Source organism: Petaurus breviceps, unplaced genomic scaffold, assembly GCF_028583685.1.
Source record: "Petaurus breviceps papuanus isolate PSGF00001 unplaced genomic scaffold, PetGlider_PUasm1.0 90925, whole genome shotgun sequence".
NCBI classification, from domain to species: domain Eukaryota; kingdom Metazoa; phylum Chordata; class Mammalia; order Diprotodontia; family Petauridae; genus Petaurus; species Petaurus breviceps.
The window spans coordinates 7,750,328-7,774,657 of NW_027187380.1; the positions used below are offsets into that span (position 1 = coordinate 7,750,328).

Genomic DNA, 24,330 nt, shown 5'->3' on the forward strand with positions numbered 1-24,330 from the left:
GCAAATTACTTAATCTCTCTGATCCTCTGTTTTCTCATCCATAAAATAAAAGCTTTGGACTAGGTGATCTCCAAGGGCCCTTTTGGCTTTAAATCTATGATCCTGTGATACGAATACATTCAGGGTTGGATTTGTTGATGTTGTTGTTGTTTTAATGATAACAAGAAAATGCATATAGATTCTTTCAGTGCGGTCCCTAGCTGAAGAATCCTTGCTCAAGAAAATTTCTTCCCCAAATAAGGCTTTATATTCCTTTAACTCAGCTTTTCATTTTGATTTGTATATATAGGTCTAGAGGAATCCCTCTCTGTCACCAAGATCAAAGATGGAAAAGTCAGTGTTAGTGATCTTACAGCTGTCCTGAAGTGTCTTGGGGCCAGTACAGGCAAAGAAGAAATTCAAGAAACATTGAAATCTGCTGAGATTGATGGTGAGTACTTCTACTACCTATCAGGTTATTTTTCTTAACATGTGAAAGGATGTAGATTTCTTTCTAGTTCTATAAACAAAATTTCAATCAGTTCTAGGACAGTCAAAAATTTTGAAGTAGATAGGGTGACTGGTAGTGACCTTGTCTTCCGAAGTACTTGTTTTTTTTTTCTTTTCTGTAAAGAAGTTTGGAAGAATAGAAGGTGAGGCATTTGGCTAATAGGGTGGGGATGGGGAGGAGGAAAAAGGAGAAGGAAAGGCTGACATTCTACCAACTTCCCAGAAATAACCCCTTTTGTTTTAATATAAGACACGAACTTGCATCAGTTATTCTCAACTCAATCTATTCCTTTCTGGGTTCCATTATTATGAGGGTCTTGGGTTCTTCACCCTGGCATTGATTCCTCAATATACTTGGCTTACAGAGATTTTCTATGTCTTTTGTTCTATGCTGGTGGGCTAGTAAGCATTTCATGCTGGCTTTACATAAAAGCAGCTGCTTCATAGAATCTCCCTTTTTTTACTCTACCTACTGGTGAGCTGGTTAATTTGAGATTACTTATTTCTCAGCAGTCTCTCTAGTTTGTTGGACATCTTAGTGGGTTTTACAAGCCCAAGGAACATTAGGGGAGCTCTTAGAACCAATACAAATCTTTCAGGTGTTTTAAGGAGATTGCTTTTGTTCTGACTTGGGTCTTTCCCCTTCCGAAATGAGAATGCTCATTTGATTCTCCTATGGAATTCATTGGTTGTCACAGGAATTATTGACATAATTGATGTGGTATATCAATAGATTGTACTCCAGTAAATTAAATGCACATTGAAATTTGTCCAAATTGGATTGTGTTTTTCTCCCACTTTAGGAAAAGGAAGGGTTGTGCTCGAGGATTTTGTCCAGAAAGTACCCATATCTAAACTATCTCCCAAGATCCAACGTATGTATGAACAAAGCTTCTTCCTTTATTGATGTATTTGTTAAGATATTTTATAGGTAGGAATTTTTTAAAAGTTAAATTAAAAAAATTAAAAACATTTTTAAGAAGACAAACAACACTGAGTTTCTATCTATCCCTGTTGTCTCCATTCCAGCTTTTGTATAATTATATGTATTATCTTTAATAGTAAACCAAAAATATCAAACCCTTTGCTGCTTTTGGTGTTGAAATTTTGTACTTTGTACTTGCAGGTTCTTTGGGGGGGGGTATACAGCTAGGGAGTTCAGTGGAAAGAGCTTTGGATTTGTAATACAGAATACAAGCTCAAATCCTGCTGCAGACATTCATCAGTGGTATGATCCTTTACCTCTTACAGCTTCCATTTCGTCATCTGCAAAATGGGGAAAATAGCATCTATCTCCCAGAGTTGTTATGAAAATCAAATGAAGTAGCATATGTAAAGCATCTTGCAGAATTTAAAGCACCATATAAATGAATGTAAGACATGGTTCTGGACTTCCATGGACAGTTTGTGTTCATGTTCATTTCAGTAATTATTTATTAAGCATTTACTATGTAATAGGCACTGTTCTAGATTCTGGGGATACAAAGACAAAATAAGAGTCTCTACCCTCAAAGAACTTATCTTCTCTTGAGTGGAAGAAATATATACACAAATAAGCAAATATAGAAGATATACAAAGTAATTTCTAGGAGGAGGGAAGGATGCAGGCCTATATGAATTAACTAAAAAGACACAAATTAAATAAACATAGAAGACAATAATGTATGAGCTATTTTGAGGGAGAACAAGATTAGCCACCCAGTAGTATCCTAATGAATAAGCAGAGATTTCTGTGAGCTGGAATGGATTAGAAAGGGAGAAAGGAATGAATTGGTTCATGACAGATGGGCGAATTTTGTCCAGGAATTCCATTAGTGAGCCCCTACTCCCTAGGGGCTTAGGTGCCTATTCAGGGACATAGGTTAGGATGAGGGCAAGTAAATCAGAATCCATCAATAAGGAAAAATTTCCTAATAATTAAAACTGTCCCAAGGTGGAGTGGGTTGCCTCAGAAAGTGTTGGGCTTGGGCTCCTCTTTGCTGGAGGACTTTGAGCGAAGATGACTGCTTGTGAGATGATTGTAGAAGATGGGGGACTGTAAGGGCAGGCTATTGTAGACATCCTGAGATGCAAGCACTGGATTATTTCTTGTTTAGGAATAGATTAAACTAGATGGTCTCCAAAATCCAATTCTGAGATTCTGTGATTCTGTCATAAACTGAACTACTCTTCATTTCAGTTTAACAGTCATTTCTAAGCATTTATGTGTCAGGTACTGTGTTAGGTACTGGGGATAACAAAGACAAAATGAAATAGTCTGTGCCCTGGGGTTGATTATTAATCAACCGTTTTTAAGAAAAAGAAACTTCTAAGAAGGTCTACGCTTTAAATATGCCCATGATGAGTCTAACCCTGGAGAAGACTGGGAGGGGCATGAATTATAACCTATGATAACAAGATTTGTCTTATTAACCTGGTATCTTGTTGTGATAGTAATGGCAATTAAAGATTCCCCTGTATTGGCTTTGTTTTCAAACTGATTGTGTTAAAACCCAGAGCTTGTTAATCCCACCTGTGGGATGGACTTGTTGATGTGAAAAGAAAGTCCTGAACTGGGAGCTGGTGACGTAGATTTGGAGAGACAAGTGAGAGGCAGAAGAACTTTTTGGAAGCAGCACCTCGTGGAGGCAGAGAGAGAGACTGAGAAGGATTGCTGAGGGCTACTTTGAATTGCCCTGGACTTTTGAGACCTGCCCCCGGAGCTGCCAAGGACTGAGGAGACATGGCTGTTTTGCTGGTACTTTGTCTGTCTGTTTTGATGTTGTTTTGCCAGATTTGTCCACTGGTGAAAGACAGTCCTTTTGTTGAAAAAGTCCTGGAACCTGGCTTTTGGTTAAGAAGCCTTGAGACTGTCCTGCAGACAGAGTGAATACTGTCCACTGGTGAAGGACAGTGCTGTTGTTGCAGGGGTCTGGAGACTGTCCTGCAGACAGAGTAAATACTGTCCACTGGTGAAGGACAGTGCTGTTGTTGCAGGGGTCTGGGAACCTTTCTGTTGGTTCAGAAGCCCTGAAGAAGGATTTTCTTGTTGTATGTTTACAGAAATCCTGGGAGAGGGTTGTGCTAATGTTTTCAGGGGTTCTAGGACTGTTCTACAGACAGAGGATGAATTAATGAAGGGACTGGCAATGTATCTTGTGGCCTTGCTAAGCCTTGTCTCCCCAGGAACTAAGATTGCTGAGAACTTGCCTTGTGTCAAGATGAAGAAAAGACCTCCATTTGGGTATTAAGTGCTGTGCTTAAGCTTGTTGTAACTCTGGGGTAGATTCAATTGTGATCCAAGGGTGGGGAACTTTTGTGCTCTGTGATTGAACAAATGAATGTACTTTACTTATGATTGGAAACTAATCTCCATTTGAGAAGAGGGGCTTTGTGGTGGACTAAATGAAGGTACAGCCTAGGGGTGGAGTAGTATTTAGAACAGGGACTTTGTAATTGATTGAATGAATGGAAGGTCCTGGGGTGGGGTAGTACTTGGAGGTTATTTAATCACACTTAGTAAATGCTGTATTTTGGAATGATGTCATGTTTTGACCTTCTCTGTTCTTGGTTTGTCACTGAATAAAATGGAGAGCACCTATGCTGGTATTCTGAACCTTGGGAAGTTGCCTTTCCTTGGCATTACATTACACTTGTTCAAACCAATGAGATTTTTAAAAATAGTGATATAGAGAGGCGTGTAGAATTTTTCACTTCTGAAACTACTTCACTGAAGCTGTTATTGGTATCTCTTTGAACTTGTACAGGCTGTTTAAGGTCTCTGGGCCTTGGTCCCTCATCAATAAAATGAGAACTAGAGAACTTCTCTGGTTCCCTTTAGCTCTAAATCTATGATAATTAGACACACCAATTTGATAATATTGCCGTTTGTTTGTATTTACAGAAACTCAAAATATCTGTAATGTTGTCAACAATGTCAGTGATGGAAAAATTAATATTGAGGATCTGCAACCCACCCTGGAGTGCTTAGGAATCGAGGTGAAGGAGAGCAAGGTGAAAGAAGCACTCAGATCTATTCAGCCTGATGGTAAGTACTTTAGCTTTTTGTCAGATGCGTTGAGAACCTATATCATTTCTCATGATTTGCTAATATTTTAGTCTTCCCCACAAAGTTGAATTTTGTGGTGTTAGTAGTGTGTTTGTGACAATAGAATTTCTTTCCGGGATCCCACATCTACCCATCTGGAAGTAGAATGGTAAAAGAATAACCATTTGAAGGATCAGAGAGGTTGGGAAGACTAAGGTGCAAGTGGCATCCCATCAACTTCCCGAAAAGGAGATTGCAACATTGGAGAATTGGTTGAAAATATAGAAGGGAATTCAGTTTGGAAATAAAAAGATATGGGGATAGAACCTGAGAGCTGCTTGTGAGCACCTGAAATGTTGTTTTGTGGAAGGCGGTGTTCATACGCATTCTGTTTGGCCCCAGCAGATGGATCTTTAGGAGTAAATGGCTAGAAGCATTAAGAAAGATGGATTTTGATGTGATGCTTGGAATGCTCTCTCCTCTGCTCTAACTACTGACTTCCCTAGCTTCCTTTAAGTTCCAACCAAAATGCTATCTTTTACTGGAAGCATTCCCTAACCCCTCTTAATTCTAATAATTTCCCTCCGTTATTTCCCATTTTTCTTTTTCCTGAATATAACTTGCTTTAAATGTGCTGTATGCGTTTATATGTTGTTCCTCCCTTTCGATCGGAAGCTCCTTGTGGGCAGGGACTGTCTTCTGCTCCTCTTTGTGTCCACAGTGCTTAGCGTAGTTCATTCATTCATTCATTCATTCATTTATAGCACATAAATGCTTGTTGATTGATTGAACCAATGAATCATCCTTTGTATCAAAGAAAATCACTTCTCTGATTGACAGAGTTGCTAAGGAGACCATTACAAGTATGGGGCATTATTTGATTTCAATTTGTGAGTCAAATTCCTCTTGTGGCTTTTCAAATGAAAGTTTTTCTTATGCTAAACTGTACATCTCTGCTGTGTGTGCCTTCTGCTTCTGAATCTAGAAACACTGCTCCAGAATTTAAATTGGTGCCTCTGAAAAAGTTAAAAACCAAGGTGGAGGTAGAGGGAGTGGTTGTTAATTGTCTTCTGGGTCACCTTTTAGTTTTATCTGGTGTCTACTTAGCACAAAAAAGCTGGAAAGTTGGCAGTTCACCAAAACATATCTAACCTTCCACTTTCCCTAATAGTATGTAGAACTAGAGGTGGCTAGGTGGCACAGTGAAAAGAGCACTGGTCCTGGAGTCAGGAGGACCTGAGTTCAAATACAACCTCAGACACTTGACATAAAACTAGCTGTGTGACCTTGGGCAAGTCACTTAAATTCAGTTGCCCTACCTTACCCCCTCCAAAAAGAAAACAATATAGTATGTAAAACTAGGTTTGAAGGTACCCTTGTCTCGCTATTGGAGTATATTTCTAAATTAAGGACTTTCCCCTCTTTTTATAGAAGAAGAAAATGTGGATTTTAAGGATGTTGTTGAGAAAGTGACTCAGAGCCTTAACTTGGCAAAGACTCAACGTGAGTATCGATACGCTTTTTCACTAACGTTAGGAATTTATGAAGATAGTCATTTTACTTTTTAAGAACCAGCCTCTTTTTTTCTTGATGTTGTAGTCCTTTAAAAAAAATTTTTAACATGGCCAGTGGGGGAATTTATTTTGCTTGACTATATATGTTTGTAAGAAGGGTTTTGTTTTTCTTTCATTCCCAAAGGGTTTGGGAGAAGGTGGGAGGGAAAGAAGGCAGATTTTCTTTGGTTGAAAAAATTTTTTTAAATGAACTGAAGAGAATACAGCAAGTTCATAAAGAGTAACAGATCAAATATTATAACTTTTTACTTGATAGCTACATGTCAAAATTATTCTATATTTACAAAGAAAAACAAGATATAAAAATAGAAACCTACGGTTTCATATATAACTCTCATTATCTGTTTTGCTTTGTATATGGAAAATGCCCATTGGTGTTTGTTAGATCAAAATTAAAAAAATATACATTTAAGATATTTTAACCTGAATCTGTTACTTAAACTACATTTTCTGAGGTTTTAGTTTCAGAAAGTAATTACTTATAATTGTTATTAATACATGCTTGTAAAAGCTTTTTGTATTTGATTTTCTTTTGGATGTAAGGAATAAATACCTGTTTCATACCTGAATTATTTGTTCATTGGTACTTTTGTTCATTAGGCACTAATTGTTCATTAGGTACTTTGTTCTTTAGGTTCTAATTGTTCATTAGGTACTTTTTTACTACCTTCTTTGAGAAGCCCAGACATGAGCCAAAACATAAGTTTAGTTGTCTGGTGTAGTAAATACTTCTACTAATGTAGATGGGTGTAATGGGAATGCAAATTTGGAAGATCTTCCCTGCCCCTAGGCTAAAGTGCACCTGAAGCCTGGGGTGGGAGGCTTGTTTTTCAGTAGATACTTTTTGATTGGCCAGTGGGTCAATAAGGTTGTTACATTCTCTGAGCCAGGAGAAGGCTATATAAGCCCTGATGTGTAGCTTTGTTTTGGGGGTTCACTTTGAGAAGTGTTCTGTGATTTGATCTGTATTCTGGGAAGCCGTTGTCTAGGGCCCCCCCGGCTTTGAAAAACCCAGATGCTGATTTGGTATGGATGTAATGGTTGGACAGTTTGGAAATCTGTCTACTTGATCTGTTTCTGTCTTGATAATTCTGCCTGTATACTTTGAAGTTCGGGGTGCTGACCTTTTTCCCCTGAACAAGGTAAACGATATATGTCTGACTGATTAAAGTAAGCTTGTTAACCCATTTTGAGTTGCTTTCCTTTATCAAAGCAGATCTAAGAACCTGTATGGGCAGCAAACCCTGAGGATACGCTTGGGGTGCTTGCTGCTACAATGGGCAACTCCTATAACATAGTCTTACAGTTTTCTGGGGGTAATCAGGTCTACACAAAATTTTTTGCATATGTATTTGATAATATGTTCCCCCATTTATCTTTTCCTAATTTTTTTTTAACATGGTACCAGAGAATATTGATGATAATCATTTTGTAATGTATTTTAAAGTCTGGGAGGGTAAGCCTACTTTCCTCAGGTTTTTGTAGAGTGTCTTTCCTGTTTGTTTTTCTCATGTCAGTTTTTTTTTGTTCCATAAAGAAAAGCACAGGTATTTTGATTGGTTTTTCATTAAATCTACAAATTAATTCGGGGAAAACATTCATTTTGATTAGGCTAATTTTGTCTTTCCATGAATATTGACTTATCTGTTCAATGTTTTAGATTTTTATTTCTGTCAATAGTTTATAGTCATCTTTTATACAAGTCACACGTATATTTGAGTAACATAGTTCTCAGCTAGTTCATGTTTTGTTAAAAAAAAAAACCCCAATGTTTTCTTAGTGTCTCTTTTTGGTAGTTTATAAGAATGCAATGGGGGAAACAGGGAAAAGGGTGTCTTGTATCTTGAAACATTGCTGAACTCATTTATTGACAAGGGTCTTTTCAGTATGAAGGGAGACTTTGGCATATTTAAGAAAGTAAGGGACCAGCCAGAACATAGGAAGAAATTGAAGGTTAGAGAAAGAGAAGGGATGATTGTGGGAGCAATCTTCTAGAGAAGTGGAAGAGGATGGAATCAAGCGTACATGCAGACTTTGGCATTGGTTCGTTTAAGTCCCCCATTTCCAGTTGTTTTAGTTTGGTTTTTTTATTTTTCATTGATTTCATTTAGCTTCTGTAATAGCATACAGCTGGGTAAAATATTGGGAACCATATCCAAAATTTAGAGAATGCTGATAGCACTTGTATTTCCTTTAAAAGAAACAGGGGCGGCTAGGTGGCGCAGTGAATAGAGCACCAGTCCTGGAGTCAGGAGGAACTGAGTTCAAATCCAGCCTCAGATACTTAACACTTGCTAGCTGTGTGACCTTGGGCAAGTCACTTAACTCCAATTGCCCTCCCCTCCAAAAAGCACAAAAAAGCAAAAAAAGGATAGAAACAACCTAAGTTTAAATACCACATCTACTACTTACTGTGTAACCTTCCTTGAGCAAGTCATTTTAAACCGCAGTTTCGGGGAGTGTTGAGCTACATGACCTTAGAGATCTCTTCTATCTCTGCTTCTGCAGTCTGGAGCATAGGACCTAGGTTAGCATTAAAAAAATCCAACTAGTTAAAATTTGGAAGCTTCTAGATTTTGGACTTCCTTTTCTACCCTCTGTAACTCTCAAATCAGTCTTCTCTTTTTGTTGTTATTTGTTTCTTTGGAATCACATACTCAATAACGGAACACTTTTATTTTTATTTATCTGTAGGAATACAAAATGCATCTAATGTTATTTCCAATATTACTGATGGGAAAGTTTGTGTTGAGGATCTGCCAAGTACTCTGGAGAGCTTGGGAATTGATTTAACTGATGAAGATATTCAAGAAACACTGAAATCTGTTGAGCCTGCTGGTGAGTACTGTAAGGCTGAGAAAAAGAAATAATGAACACTAGATTCTTTCACTGAGATAATGTGAAAAGATGGAACTTGAAGGAGTCAGCACCTGAAGACTATTACAATGCCCACTGTACAGCAAGGTACATGGAACTACATAGGTCAAGCTAAAACTAATGAGGTTGGGGACATACTGCTATTCCAATGGCTCTTTGGTCTCAGGGTCCTTGACTATCTCCATTAAGGTCTGAGAGGACATGGAACTAATGTGGTTTCATTCACCTGACAGAGGACCCTTCCGTTTTAATCCTCTATGAATATTCATACTTCAGTTATATTTCTTGTAAACAATATATCATTGGATATATCTGCTTTTTAGTTTATTTCGCTACTCTCCCACATTGGTAAATGTGAGTTCATTCTCATTCCTATTCATGGTTATGATCATTAATTGTGTTTTCCTTTCTGTCATATATCCTTATAATCTATCCTTTATTTTATGTGTCTCTTTTATGAAGAAAAAGAAGACCGTGAAAGAAAAAGCATGGTATCAACATTAGTCATGTCTAATTAAAGTAGCTGCACACTCCTTTTCTCATTATGCAGCCTATACCCTAATGACTGATTCTTTCACTTTCTTTCTCTCATTTTAAGCCCCTGTTTATGATTTGCCATGTGAAGTTGAAGTTTAGCTTGTGACTGTTCTGGGAATTCTCTCTATACCAATGAAATTATAGATCTACTCCCTATTGTACTTCCAGATTGTACACCATACACATTATACTTTTGAAATTAGCCCTAATGAAAGTATTTATTTATAAGTAAGCTTTAAAAACACTAAAAGCCAAAGGGATAGAAGAGAGTAATTCTTAAATCGATATCTGAGACAGATTTTTAGCTTGGGGAATGATAGGCTGGACAAAATATAAAATAGCAGGCTGGTAATTTATCAGCTATCAGTTTCCACTTTGCCTTGTACATTGGAGGTTTAGCTTTGTATAATCCACTTATCTTGTTACTGGAATATTTAAAATGTTTGTTTCCTCTTTGGCAGAAGACGGAAAGGTGCAATTTAAGGATGCTATCAATAAATTGGTTGAGACCCAAAACAAAAAAAAGAGTGAACGTGAGTATTGAGAAAAACCCTATTACTACATAAATTCTTATATTATTATCATACACACACATTTTTTTTTACTGAATTTCTAGACACTACCTTTTTCTGAATTTTGACAATAGCAAATATAACATTCCAGACTCCCTGCTACACTTTCTATATTTTAGTGGTAAAGTTTTACATATTTAATCATTCAATTAGTGAATGTTTATGGTGTGGCTACTAAGTGTTAGGTACTTTGATAAGTGTTGTGGGTCACAAAAATATTTATAAGATGTGTTATTAGCCTTCAAGGAGGGACCATACCATTCAAGGGTCATTTTTGTTGTTGTTGTTGATTTTTTAAAAAATATTTTATTTTTTCTAATTACATGTAAAAACAATATTTACATTTGTTTTTAAAATGCTGAAATCCAAATTCTCTACTTTCCTCCCTACATTCCCTCCTCATTGAAAAGGCAAACAATTTGATATAGGTTATTTATGTGTAGTCATGCAAAAAAATTTTCATATTTGTCATGTTGTGAAAGAAAAGATAAAAAAAATCTAAGAAAAATAAAGTGTTTTTTTAAAGTAAACTTTGATTTGCACTTGTTCTTTCTTTGGAGGTGGATAATATTTTTCTTCATAAGTCCTTTGGAATTATCTTGAATCTTTGTATTGCTGAGAATTAGCTGTCATTCATAGTTGATCATGGTACAATATTGCTGTTACTATGTATGCTGTTCTCCTGTTTCTTCTTCACTTTGCATCAGTTCATGTAAATCTTTTGAGTTTTTTTCTGGAAGTATCTTACTTTTCATTTCTTATAGAACAATCATATATATTATATGTATTATAATCACAATACCTTAGCCATTGTTCAGCCATTCCTCAACTGATGAGCAGCCCCTTAATTTCCATTTCTTTGCCATCACAAAATGAAGTGCTACAAATATTTTTGTACATGTAAGTCTTTTTCCCTTTTTAAAAAATCGTTTTGGGATACATGGTATTGCTGGGTCAAAGGGTATGCATGCTTTTATGGTCCTTTGGGTATAGTTCCAAATTCTCTCCAGTTCACAACTCTACCAACAGTTCTTTTAATGTCCCAGTTTTCCCACATATCCTCCAACATTTGTCATTTTTCTTTTCTGTCATATTAGCCGATCTGATAGGTGTAAGTTGATACCTCAGAGTTTGTTCTAATTTGCATTTCTCCAATCAGTCATAATTTAGAGTATTTTTTCATATGACTACAAATAGCTTTGGTTTCTTCTTCTGAAAACTACCTTCATATCCTTTGACCATTTATCAATTGGGGAATAATTTGTATTCTTATAAATTTGATTCAGTCCTCTACATATATGAGAAATGAGACCTTACTGAGTTTTTAGGCATTCCTTTAGACACTCCTTTTGACCATTTATCAATTGGGGAATAACTTGTATTCTTATAAATTTGATTCATTTCTCTATATATTTGAGAAATGATAACCTTTATCAGAGAAACTTGCTGTAAATTTTTTTCACAGTTATGATCACTGTGTATTTTCCTCCATCATATTTTCTCCTGTTTATCCTTAACTCTCTCTCTCCTTTCACTGGATTCCTCTTCAGAAATGTTTTGCTTCTGGTCACTGCCTCCCCTAATCTTCCCTCTATTGTATTAGCCCCTCCCTGCTTCTCTTATCTCTTTTCCTTCCTACTTCCCTGTAGGGTAAAATAGATTTCTATACCTAAGTTTGTAAATTATTCCCTATTTGAGCCAATTCCAATTAAAGGAAGATTTAAACATTGTCTGCCACTGTCCCATCTTCCCCTCCAGTGTAAAAGCTCTTTAGTGCCTCTTTTATGTGAGATAATTTTCCCCATTATACCTTTCCCTTCTCCCAGTGCATCCCTTTCTCACTCTTTCCTTAATTTTATTTTTTTTAGATATTATCCCATCATAGTCAACTCAGACCCACACTCTTTGTCTATGTATACTCCTTCTTGTTGCCCTAATAATGATAAAGTTCTTAGGAGTTACAAGTATCATCTTCTCAAGTAGGAATGTAAACAATGTAACCTTATTGAATCTCTTATGATTTCTCTTTCTTGTAGGAAATGTTTATGTTTATGCTTCTCTTGAGTTTGAAAGTCAAATATTTTGGGGCGGCTAGGTGGCACAATGAATAGAACACTGGCCCTGGAGTCAGGAGGACCTGAGTTCAAATGTGGCCTCAGATACTTAACACACACACACACACACACACACACAAATTAGCTGTGTGACCTTGGGCAAGTTACTTAACCCCAATTGCCCTCCAAAAAGCAAAAAAAAATTAAAAAAAGGTCAAATATTTTATTCAGCTTTGATCTTTTCATCAGAAATGCTTGAAAACCCTCCATTTCATTAAATATTTATCTTTTCCTCTGAAAGATTATTCTCAGTTTTGCTGAGTAGGCAATTCTTGGTTGTAATTCTAGCTCCTTTGTCCTCTGGAATATAATTTTTCAAGTGTTATAATCTTTTAATATAGAAGCTACTAAATCTTGTGTTATCTTGACTGTGGCTCCACAATACTTGAATTCTTTATTTTTGACTGTTAGCTGCATTTTATCCATGATCTGGGAGGTCTGGAATTTGATTCTAGTATTCTAGGGAATTTTCATTTTGGAATCTCTTTCAGGAAGTAATCAGTGGAGTCAATTTCTATTTTACCCTCTGTTTCTTGAATATCATGACAGTGATAATTTCTTTTAAAAGATGATTTCTAGGCTATTTATTTGATTATGACTTCTGGGTAGTCAAATAATTCTTAAATTATTTCTCCTCGATCTCTTTTCCAGATAAGTTGTTTTTCCAGTGAGATATTTTACATTTTCTTCTATTTTTTCATTCTTTTGATTTGATTTGATTTTTTTTTCTAATATATCATGGAGTCATTAATTTCCACTTGCCCAATTCCAATTTTTAAGGATTTTTTTTAGTGAGCTTTTGTATTTCCTTTTCCACTTGGCCTTATCAACTTTTTAAGGAGTTCTTTTCTTCAGTTAAATTTTTGTACCTCTTTGTCCATGTGTGCACAGTAACAGCAATAGTGTGATGATCAACTATGATAGGCTTAGCAATAAAATTATCCCAGACAATTCCAAAAGATTCATGATGGAAAATGCTCTCCACATCTAGAGAAAGAACTATGGAGTCTAAATGCAGGTCAAAACATATTATTTTCACATTTTTTTCTTTCTCATAATTTTCCCCTTTTGTTCTGATTCTTTCACAATATGACTAATGTGGAAATATGATTAATATCATTGCACATATATAACCTATACTGTACATGTATAACCTATAACCTATATTGTCTTGGGGAGGGGAAGGAGGGAGAAAAATTTGGAACTAAAAATCTTATATAAGTGAATATTTAAAATTATCTTTACATGTAATTGGAAAAAATAAAATACTATTAAGTGGAAAAAAGTTCTGTTCTTCAGTGGATTTTTGTATATCTTTTCCAATTTGGTCAATTCTGCTTTTCAATGCATTCTTCTCATTGGATTTTTGTGCCTCTTTTACCATTTGGCCTATTCAAATTTTTTTTTAGGTGTTATTTTCTTCAGCACTTTTTGTGCCTCTTTTACCAAGCTATTGACTCTGTTTTCATGATTTTATTGTATCACTCATTTCTTTCCCCAGTTTTTTCCTACATCTTTTATTTGATTTTTAAAAATCCTTTTTGAGTTCTTCCAGGAATTCTTATTTTGGGCCTGAGACCAATTCACATTTTTCTTTCAGGCTTTGCATATAACTTGTTTGATTTTCTTGTCTTCTTCTGGGTTTGTGTTTTGATCTTCCCTGTCACCGTAATAACTTTCTGTGGCCAAGTTCTTTTTTGTTGTTTGCTCATTTTTTCCAACCATTTCTTGACAGTTAAAGTTGGGCTGTGCTCCTGGGGTGAGGGGGCACTGTCCCAAACTTGAGATTTTTCATGCTGCTGTTTTCAGAGTTAGTTTTGGGGGTTTATAAATTTTTGGTTTTTCCAAAGTGGTATGACCTAAGGAGAGATATGATCACTGTTCTGCTGGCCTGTGTGTAAGTCACCACAAGTACTCTTTTATACCCTGGAACTATGACCAAGGTCCCTACTTCCCTGTGGGCACAGGCTCTAGTGTGCAAGTGCTCCTTGCACTGGCATTGTGCATGGTCAGTGAAACAGATTCCTAATTCCAGTGCCAGCAAAGGGACCCCATAATTCCATTCTAACCATTACTGTCAGCAGACTGAGAGCTCTGGAAGCCACCTCCACTGAGTCAGTTGCTCCCCAAGGCCCATTGCTGTCTTTCTAAGGCATAGCCTGAGCTGGACTGCATTCCACTCTTACCCCAGTGAGACATATCTTTCCCGCCAAACCTCTAAGTTCCCTTGGGCTAGAAAATTTTTTCACCCCATTCTTTTATTGATTCTGCCATTCCAGAATTCATTTTGAGGCATTATTTTAAAGTTAGGGAATGTGAAATGGCCTTTACTTAGCCATCTTGGCTCCACTATCCCAAGGGTCTTTTAAAGAAACAGTTTAGTGTTTAATGTAGATGTTTAATCAGAAAAAGAGATGACAGATTAACTGTCCCCGAGAAGGATTATAGTCTATAAGAGGTACAATTAGTGCTTTTGATTCTCTTTTCATAATTTTCTTGTATTACTCTCATTTCCTTCTCAATTTTACATCTACCTATTTTATCTCTTTCTTTTTTAACTCTTCTAGGAATTCTTGTTGGATTTCGGTCCAATTAATTTTTTCTTTAGGCTTTGCTTATAGGTGTTTTCACGTTGTTGTCTTCTGCAGTTGTATCTTAGTTTTTCCTGCCACCATAGTAGATTTTATGGTCAAGTTCATTTTGTGTTGTTTGCTCATTTTTATAGTCTATTTTTTTGACTCTGAACTTTATGTAAAAGTTGGGGTCTGCTCACCAAGGGATGGGGAACCCCTGTTCTAGGCTTTAGACTTTTTCATGCTGTTGTCTTCAGAGCTTCTTCTGGAGGTCTGCAAATTTTTGGTGCTTCTATAGTGGTGTGGTCCAGGGACGGGTGTGGTCACTGATCTCTTGAACTGCATTCTGGTCTTTACCCAGGAAGGGCCCTTGCTCTCTTTCAGCCACAAGTGTTAGTGCTCCGCTTGGCACTGGAACTGTGACCAGGTCACCTGCTCCCTTATGACCAATCTCCAACATTTCTTTCTGCTCTAGAACTACAACCCAGAACTCTTTATGGACAATAGAGTAGCTAATAACATAGTGGATAAAGTGCTAGGCCTGAAATCAGGAAGACCTGAGTTCAAATCCAGCCTCAAACACTTATTAATTGTGTGATCCTGGGCAAGCCACCTAACCTCTCTCTGTCCCAGTTTCCTCATTTGTAAAATGGGGATAATAATGGCACCTACCTCCCAGGATTGTTAAGAGGATCAAATGAGATAATATTGGTAAAATGTGTGCCTGGCACACAGTAGTACTATATAAATGTTAGTTATTATTAGATTCATTTTAAATGCAAAATGAAGGGCCATGGGCAAAATTTCATTAGAGGAAAATTTTATTTCATTCTAAGGAATAACTTCCTAGCTACAATGAAAGTATCTTAAAGTGAAATAGGTTGCCCACCATGGGAGGTGGACAATTTTCCCCTTTGTCCCCTTTCTTCAAAGTTGTAAAGGACATCCCTGTTCAGGTATAGTAGGAACAAGAAAGCCTCTGAGTTATCTTCCAACTAGGACATATTCTGCAAGTCTGTGGCTCAGTTCTCAGTGAGGCCAAGAAGCGTTGTCCTAAAATCCAAAAACATGTCGCAGTCAAATTCTCATATGTTCCTTGAGACTCACAAACTTAATAGTTTTTCACTTTGATTACATGTACCCACAGGAATTGCAGTTGCATCAAATATTGTCAGCAGTGTGACAACTGATAAAAAAATCAAAGCAGAAGATCTACCACCCACCCTGGTGAGTTTGGGGTTCCGATTAAGTGAAGAAGATGTTAAAGAAACACTGAAATCCATGGAACCTGATGGTGAGTACTTAAGTTGTCTTTTAGGTCAATTGTTTATAGTATATGAAGATTCACACTCTTTTCTTAACACAACTAAAATTTCAGTCACTCCTGAGTTAGAGTACAGTGATTGTAACAAGGTCCCTGTCTTATGGATGTATAGGTTCCTCCTTCTCTAAGTGTAAGTGCTGCTGCTGCCACCACTGTTTTGACCTTCTCCAAGGCCTACCACTGGTGCTGTCACTGTGTACTCTCTGGAACAATCTCCATCCTGGTGCCACAGACCTTTCTTACCAACCTCTTAAGTTTTCTTAGTCTGGAAAAAATGTCTCACTTTGACCATTTTTTTTTGGCTTGACCACTCCAAAACTGATTTGAGAAGTGATTTTAAAGTTGTTTTGAGGGAAATGTTAAGAGATTTCAGCTTGACTGCTGCTTCTAATCCGCCATCTTGGTTGCTCTACTTAGTTCTGCACTTTCTAAAGGATTCTCTCAAGGTCCATGTGTTATGGAAAGCCAGTTCAGGCCATGAACTCCTTCTGGTGTCAGTGGCCATGCTCTCCAGTACCAAGACTCTCCCTGATACATTAGCTTGGAGAGTCCCAGGATCTTTGGAACTCTCAGATCCCCAGTGTTGTTTCCAAGACTGGAAACATCCATTTATTCTTTGGGGGGGAAACACACACACACACAGAGCAGAAGAGGCAACCAGAAGAAAAGGCTGAGACTTACGCTTAGGATCTCCTATGCTACCACATATGTTTTAGCTGCTGTGGACTTGCAATTTGTAATTTCTACTTAGAAAGAAAGAAGAAAGTTTCTTCCCTCACTCCTCGTGGGAAACCCTGGAAAGAAGAGATACTTGCTACATACTGAGTCAAAGAAAAGGAGAGGAGAGAGGAATAAACTCCCTTTTAAAAATCTACTGAGTCATCTAGTCTTGCTCAGTAATGAAGAAAGAGATTGCTTGGGATGACAATCTCGTGATGAAGCCTTTCAGTGTTGAACCACATATAGATCCAGAAGTTGCCAGGGGGAATTTGGCTCACCATTCATGGGATAGAGCCCACATGCCCATCCCCACAATACTCTCTAACATGCAACCTAGGCATCATGAGTACAAGGGTTGCCTTTGGCAAAGAGAGGAGTCACTTCATTATCAGGCCCTGGAGAAAATGAGAAATTCTATCAAGGAGTTTAGAGAGGAAGGGAAAAGAGAAGTGAGAACTTAGAGAAAATACCTGTTTTTTTTTTCAGTAAAGAAAGAGGTAAAGTCCTCACCTCAGCTAAGAGAGTATAGGAGAAAGAGGTTGGGGTAAGGTATAGAATTTTGAGGAGAGAAGAAAGGGTTTGGAGCAGCTTCTGTGGGAATTGCTGCTGCTGCTACAGTGTAGTTGAGGTTAGATAACATGAATTTGTAGTGTACCTAGCAAACAGGGTTGTGGGACTTTCTTTAGCTCTATTTAGTAGCACATGAATGCGAATGGAGGGACATGGACAGATTTGGTGTTTGACAAAGAGCAAAAGGGCTTAAGGCATGGAGATAAGGGATTTGAGCATAGAGGACAGTGCAGTGTTAAAGTGGTTGAGAAGGGCAGAAAATGAAGTCAGAACAGAATTAATGGCCTGAGAAAGTATTGATAGATGGAGAAACCGGAGGTCATGATGAAGGCAAAGAGTAGGTGTAGGAGGGCTGAGACATGGGGAGAAATGGAATGTTGGGAGGTCATGATCAGATAAAGAGAAACATCAGAATTGTTGATCACAGAAAGGGAATGATGGTCATATTCCAGGCTATGTATGTATGTTAATCTTGGGGCTTAGGTCAGTAAAAGACCTTATTATCTGTTTATTGACCCAAAGCCTTAAGGATCTTTCCCTATGGTCAGTTGACTCTTATCTCTATAAAATAACTCTTCTGAACAAGGCAAAAGGGAAAAATGCTTTTGCTGAGACAATGCCCTGGCTTTTGTAGCCTATAATTCCTAGGCTTCTTCTGGGTAAATTGCCTTACTGGGTCCTCCAAAGAAACAAGGGAAGGAAGGAGGCTTTCCATTGTCTTTGAAAATTATATCTGAGGTTTTCAAGTATGCCCTTCAGGTGATAAAATAGTGTGAGAATAATTACCCCTTCAAAAAAGCAGCCTAGGCTGTGTCTGAATGCATTTATTATCATATATTTTGACCTTATTTGATGCTCAGTGAAGGAAAACAGACATATTACCACCTCTCTCCTGTCTGACTTTTATTCAGTCAGCATCTAAGGGAAGACACACAGAGAAATGCCAATATCAGGAGAATTTCCTAGCAAACCAAGACAATGTTGCCATGTGGCCTTGTTAAGGACTTTACCTATAACCAACCCCTGCCTTTAACCATCAGGTAGAACCAAGGACTCTAATTGACTGCACTGTGTACTTTCTCATCTCCCTAAATCTCGATCAAGGGATGATAAGCAAATCAGTGGTTGTAGAAGAACAAGATAATTTACTATCTTGTGTCTCCATTCATAATTCATATGATTCAGTTACAGGCTGCTTAAGTGTGTGTAGATTTGGCAGATTCTTTACTGGTCAGGAGTGTAGGGCCACAGGGCCTTCCCTTAAGGAGAAGAAAACTAGCATGGAAGGGAGGAAAAGAGTGAGAGGAAAAAAAGAAAAAGTGAGGGAGAGGGAGCAGAGCCAAGATAGAGATGATTTAAGAAAAACACTAATCAAATTGCTAGGAGGAAATGACTGTCAAATTACTTCCTGGGAAACTTTTCCACTTTATGCTATTCATAAGGTCTACCTGTATCTTCAGTGGACTATCTTAATTGTGTTTTCTCCCTTTTACAGATGAAGGGAAAATAGAATTTAAGGACTTTACCAACAAATTGATGAAAACTGAAGATTTTGCAAAGAGCCAACGTGAGTATAACTGTTTTATTTTCTCTTTTGGGGGACATATATTGCAATTTTATACAGATGGGGAAAAAATTTTATGGAGCTTTCACCATTGCCATTTCTTTTCAGTATTAGCCTTTTTATAATGGGTTTATAGTATTACATGGCAAACTAGGAATGCCATACCTTGCTGTATATTCTTTATTTTAAAGATGAATTTTGGGTTACTTACAGTGCTTACCTAGTGCCTGGCAAATAGAAGGTACTTAAACACCCTTGTTGATTTATTGATTCAATCAATCAACCAATATTCACTGAACAAATATTGTGTAAATGGTATCTGACTAGGTACTGTAGAAAATGTATCAGCAATGTTCCCTACCCTTAAGGAGCTTACATTCTAGTAAGAGAGGCAAGGCATAAACACAGAAAAGTTAAAGAACAGTAAAAGAATCAAATAAATGTATAAAATAAAGTTACAAGAATTATTTGAAGGTTAATTGTCTAATGAGTGATACAGAGACCAAAAGAGAAATCTCTTTGAGTGGGAATGAACTGAGGAGATTTCATGGAGGAGGAGGTAATTGATCTAGGCCTTGAAGCATAGCCAAAGTTTGCTAATTAAAATATGTGATTTCCCAGACCACCAAGAGGACTCAAGGGCCAACTCAGGGATTCAGACTGGAACCAGGATAAGTAAAGTCATTTGTTGTTTATGTCTTCATAGCCAGCCTCAGGCTAAGACTTGCTTTGGAGGATCCCCATGGCAATGAGGTCAATTTAATGATGTATCATGACTGATGTATGTCCCTCTATTTTAAAGTTTAATATCTATTCTAGTTCATGAGGAAACAGTATCTAGTCTGGTTTCAAGGCTTTTTGTTTTTGTTTTAGCCTTGTTTAGATTTATAGTGTTCCTTAAATAATAAAGACATCTAAGTCTAGGAACCAATCTTTTCCTTTATGTAAACATTTTTATTGATACCTTTTTTCCTATGTTACCTAAATTTCTTCCCAGTATTGCTTGCCAGAGAGTCACCCCATGTAAAAAAGTTTTTTTTAAAAGAAAAAAGAAAAAAAATCAGCAAAACTGATCAGTATATTGAAAAAGTCTGAAAATATGTACAGTGTTCCACATCCACCAACTTCTTACCTCTGCAAAAGAGTGGGAAGCAGTCTCTTCTCATATCTTTTCTTTGGTACCATTCTTGTTCTTTAAAATTCTGTAACATTAATTTTCAGCAACCAACCTTTTCAATTAAGCCTTGGGAATTACATCAGTTGGCCAAGAATGGATCCTCTAAAGGCAGCTATAAACTAAAGCTTGGCTATTAATATATATTATATTAATATTAATTAATATATTAATATTATTATAATTATATATTATAATAATATATTATAATAAAATTAATATATATTAATATATATAATCCTGGCTCTTACCTGAACTCCCAGGGTAGGGCAACCTCAGGAGATCCTTGAAGTTAAAAGCATAGAGAGATTGCAAGGGCAAGAAAGTGCTGTCCAATAGCCTGCAGTTCACACTGGATCATAAAACATTTGAAGTAGGTCAGCTTACTACTAATTAAATATCATTGGGAATCTCTTTGTAAGTGTTCAGTTTACAGCTAGCAATGGTTTCTGATAAACCATTCTGAAGAGCTAAAGAGCTTCTAGGTATACTCCATACTTTAAATGTTTCATGCCCTATTATTATTGGTCTGGATTAACATTGTTCTTGTGACAGTGATTAATTGATTAGTTTTACATTTCATAAAAAATAGTGATTTTTTTTAATGGTAAAAAGTTGGAGCACACGGATTATTTATTTAATATGCTTCACTGAAGTCCAGATTTGCCCCACCCTACAAATGAAGGGCTGCTTTAGGCTCATCAATGACTAGTTTTATACTTTAATTTTATATCCATATAGGAATACAAAATGCACAAAATATTGTTACTAATATCACTGATGGGAAAGTCAACATTGCTGATGTGATGCCTACCCTGGAGAGCATGGGGGTTGAGTTAAGTAAAGAAAAGCTTTCAGAGACTATAAAATCCATTAAACCTGATGGTGAGTATTTTAGCTAAATCTCAGATTGTTTGCTTAGAATATCTATATTCTTTCAGCTAGAATAATTGAAATTATAGTCATTCTAACAAGGTTAAGAGTTGAGTGTTAGGTGATTGTGGTTCTATGTTCATATTCTTGGAAGAGGGAATAGGAAGACAGTATGGCAATATCAGGAGGTAGGGAGAAGAGAAGGAGGGGAGGAAGTTGGTGAAGTTTCCCACCCTTTCCCACCCTGATGTATAAAATACCATCTCACAGGCACATACCACTAAATGTCTTTAATTAGCTATACAAGATCACAATGTTAGGTGGAACAATCTTTCATGGGTTAGGACAATGAATTCCATAGGAGTAGTGGCTTTAGTGTGACTGTACAAATGAAATTAAAGCAAGGTCTGTGGCTTTAAAAAGGAATGAAGTTATAATGCAATGACAATGTTATTGTGCGATAATGATTGCTTCTGAAATCTTGCGAATCAAATTTAAAAAATTTTAAACTAAAAAAGCATGTAGGTGGCACAGTGCCACCAGATGCCAGCCCTGAAATCAGAAAGACTCATCTTCCTGAATTCAATTCTGGCCTGAGACACTTAATAGCTGTGTGACCCTGGGCAAGTCACTTAACCCTGTTTGCCTCAGTTTCCTCATCTATCAAATTAGGAAAAGGCAAACCACTTCATTATTTTTGTCAAGATAACCCCAAATGAAGTCATGAAAAATTGGGCATGACTGAAATGAATGAACAAGACACAATTCATCTTCTTTAATGTCATTTAATAGATTATATAACTTATCTTTAATGTCATTAATAAAACCATTTTGGCTTCTGATGTTGAACAATTTGATGATACCAAAGATTTGGGTAAAAAGAATTTTCTTTTTTGAGTCTTTATTAGCTGTGGCTTTTGAGGAACTGGGGATTACAGTACATGAGAGGAAGTTGCCAGGTCTCATCTCTACAGGGGTTATTTTCCTGAGCTATAGCTGCAAGGGCGAGGCTGGAAGCAGAGCTGGTGGTCTGTGAGTGTTGAATTCTTAAAGCTCTTAAGCTCAGTATGTGGATGCCTCCACTGGGGTCTGAGGGGAGATGGTGATTTCAGTAGTTCAATCTGCCGACAATATGTTGCCTCTTGTCTTTTCCTCAGGGTGCCTTACTAGTTTAGTCAGTGAATCATATGCCCAGTTGGTTCCAGTTAGGTGAACAGTTGATATTGGTGGTGGGAGGGATGGTGAGGGGGAGAGGGAGAGGGAGGGAGGAGAGAGAAGAGAGCAGGATTCTAGGCTATAGGATAAATCTTGGACTTCTCAACAGAGAGTCACCATCTGCCGTTTGTAAATATGTAGGGGGGTATCAGATTAGGAAGGACTTCAGATGTCAGACTGAAGAGTTTGTATTTTATTTGTTTGGATCTGTTTAATAGTATCTTGATTTCTCATAAAGTCACTAGCTTCCATTTGCTCCAATCTAATTCTGAAGGAACGATTCTCCTCATTGAGCTTTTGAGATTCTTTTTCCATCTGGCAAATTTGGCTTTTTAAGGCATTCTCCTCATTGCCTTTTTGAGCCTCTTTTGCCTTTTGAGTCAGTCTGTTTTTTAAGGTGTTATTTTCTTCACTCAGGTTGTTGACTCTTATTTCATAATTTTCTTGCATGGTTCTCATTTCTCTTCCCAATTTCTCCTCCACTTCTCTTACTTGATTTTCACAATCCTTCTTGAGCCCCCCATGGCCTGTAACCAGCTCACGTTTTTCTTGGAAGCTTCTGGTACAGGAGGTCTGAGTTGTTGTTTTCCTCCCGTTCCATGCTTTAATCCTTTTTGCCCCCAAAAAGGAATCTAAGGTTTGATTGCTGTGTTTGCTTTGCTTCCCTTGCTTGCTCATGTTGCCACTCAATTACTTGATTTTTGGGCTTTTTGCCACAGTAGAGCTCTGCTTCCAGAGAGGAGAACTTTGTCCCAAATCACTATTTCTCAGCTGCTGGAGCTATTAGTTGGGTGCCCTCTCTGAAGCCCCAACAAGCTCTGGCACCTAGTCACACACCCCAGGACCTCCACCCAAAACAGCGATCCAGATCCAAGCAGATTAAAGCAAGAGCAATTACTGTCTGAATGGTCGCTTGGTCCCCCTACAATCTACAGGCCAGGAGCTCTGAAGCAGCCATGTAGAGCACCGCGCCTCTGCCCCTTCTTGCCCCAAGGGGCAGAGGCCAGACCTGCTCCTTTGTCACCCCCAAGTTTCAGCAGAGTTCCACTCTGACCTTTTACTTTGTCTTTGGCATTTATGGATTGATAATTCTGGAAACCTCCACAGCTGCTGGTGATCCATTCTCCCAAAGTCCACTCCAGCCCCTGCTGGTCAAGGCCACCCTGAGGCTAAATCTGAAGGCTCATGCAGGGCTGGCCTTGGCTTGCAGCCTGCTGGGATGGACCCTTCCTGTCCACCTGCCGGGCTTCCTTCAGTGGGAGATTTGTTTCTTTCTGTCACTTTGTGGGCTCTGTAGCTCTAAAGTTTGTTTAGAGTCATATTTTATAGGTAGTTGAGGTGGTTATGGGGGAAGCTCACAGAGTTTTCCTGCTTCTATGCTGCCATCTTGGCTCTGCCCCCTTTAGGGAAGAATTTTAACTTTCAGTCACTTCATTTCCTTCACTCACTGTCATTCAGATGCTCTTTTACTTAAATTTTGACTCTGTTGCACCACTGTCTTATCATTTTAAAAATAAAATATACTTGACAGTTTCCTTTTTTATTCCCTCTCCCCACACATGCACTGCTGCCCCCCTTCTCTCATGCTTATCCTTGCAGGAGGGAATCTGGAATACCAGTCCACTAACCCTAAAGCAAAACTCTTACTGTCCCCTACCCCCCAAAGCAAACATGGCTGCTTATATTGACTGAATGAGTCAGGGAATCATCAACTACGACCCTTCCAGGAAGATGGTGAATCACCAGGATTTGACATTTACTCTGTTCCTGTCCTCTGAACTTAAGGACCATCCACCTTGCCCCTGTGTGTTGTGTCCCCCAGTAAGAGTGTGAGCTGTTTTGAGTGCAGAGACTATCTCACTTGCTCAGCAATATTTGGCACATTTTGTTGTCATTCAGTCATTTTTCAGTTATGTCGAGCTCTTTGTGACCCCTTTTGGGGGGTTTCTTGGCAAAGATATTGAAGTGGTTTGCCATTTCCTTCTCCAACTCATTTTAAGATGAAGATGAGGCAAACAGGGTTAAGTTACTTGTCCAGGGTCACACAGCTAGTAAATGTCAGAGGTCATATTTGAATTCAGGTCCTCCTGACTACAGGGCCGGTGATCTATTGACTGTGCCACCTAG

The 24,330-nt window shown here is 37.7% G+C and overlaps 2 protein-coding genes across 2 annotated transcripts in view; both read left to right on the forward strand.

Annotated features, from left to right (window-relative positions):
* LOC138152763 (EF-hand calcium-binding domain-containing protein 13-like) overlaps positions 1 to 24,330 on the forward strand; it is a 98,045-nt gene that overhangs the window by 29,827 nt on the left and 43,888 nt on the right. The window contains exons 14-22 of the mRNA XM_069076850.1: positions 290 to 430; positions 1,293 to 1,364; positions 4,373 to 4,516; positions 5,948 to 6,019; positions 8,785 to 8,928; positions 9,966 to 10,037; positions 15,911 to 16,057; positions 18,873 to 18,944; positions 20,857 to 21,000. Coding sequence (XP_068932951.1) covers positions 290 to 430; positions 1,293 to 1,364; positions 4,373 to 4,516; positions 5,948 to 6,019; positions 8,785 to 8,928; positions 9,966 to 10,037; positions 15,911 to 16,057; positions 18,873 to 18,944; positions 20,857 to 21,000 — 1,008 coding nt within the window. The remainder of the gene's footprint in view (positions 1 to 289; positions 431 to 1,292; positions 1,365 to 4,372; positions 4,517 to 5,947; positions 6,020 to 8,784; positions 8,929 to 9,965; positions 10,038 to 15,910; positions 16,058 to 18,872; positions 18,945 to 20,856; positions 21,001 to 24,330) is intronic.
* Positions 1 to 24,330, forward strand: part of METTL2A (methyltransferase 2A, tRNA N3-cytidine) — a 393,599-nt gene that overhangs the window by 2,965 nt on the left and 366,304 nt on the right. The window lies entirely within an intron of this gene.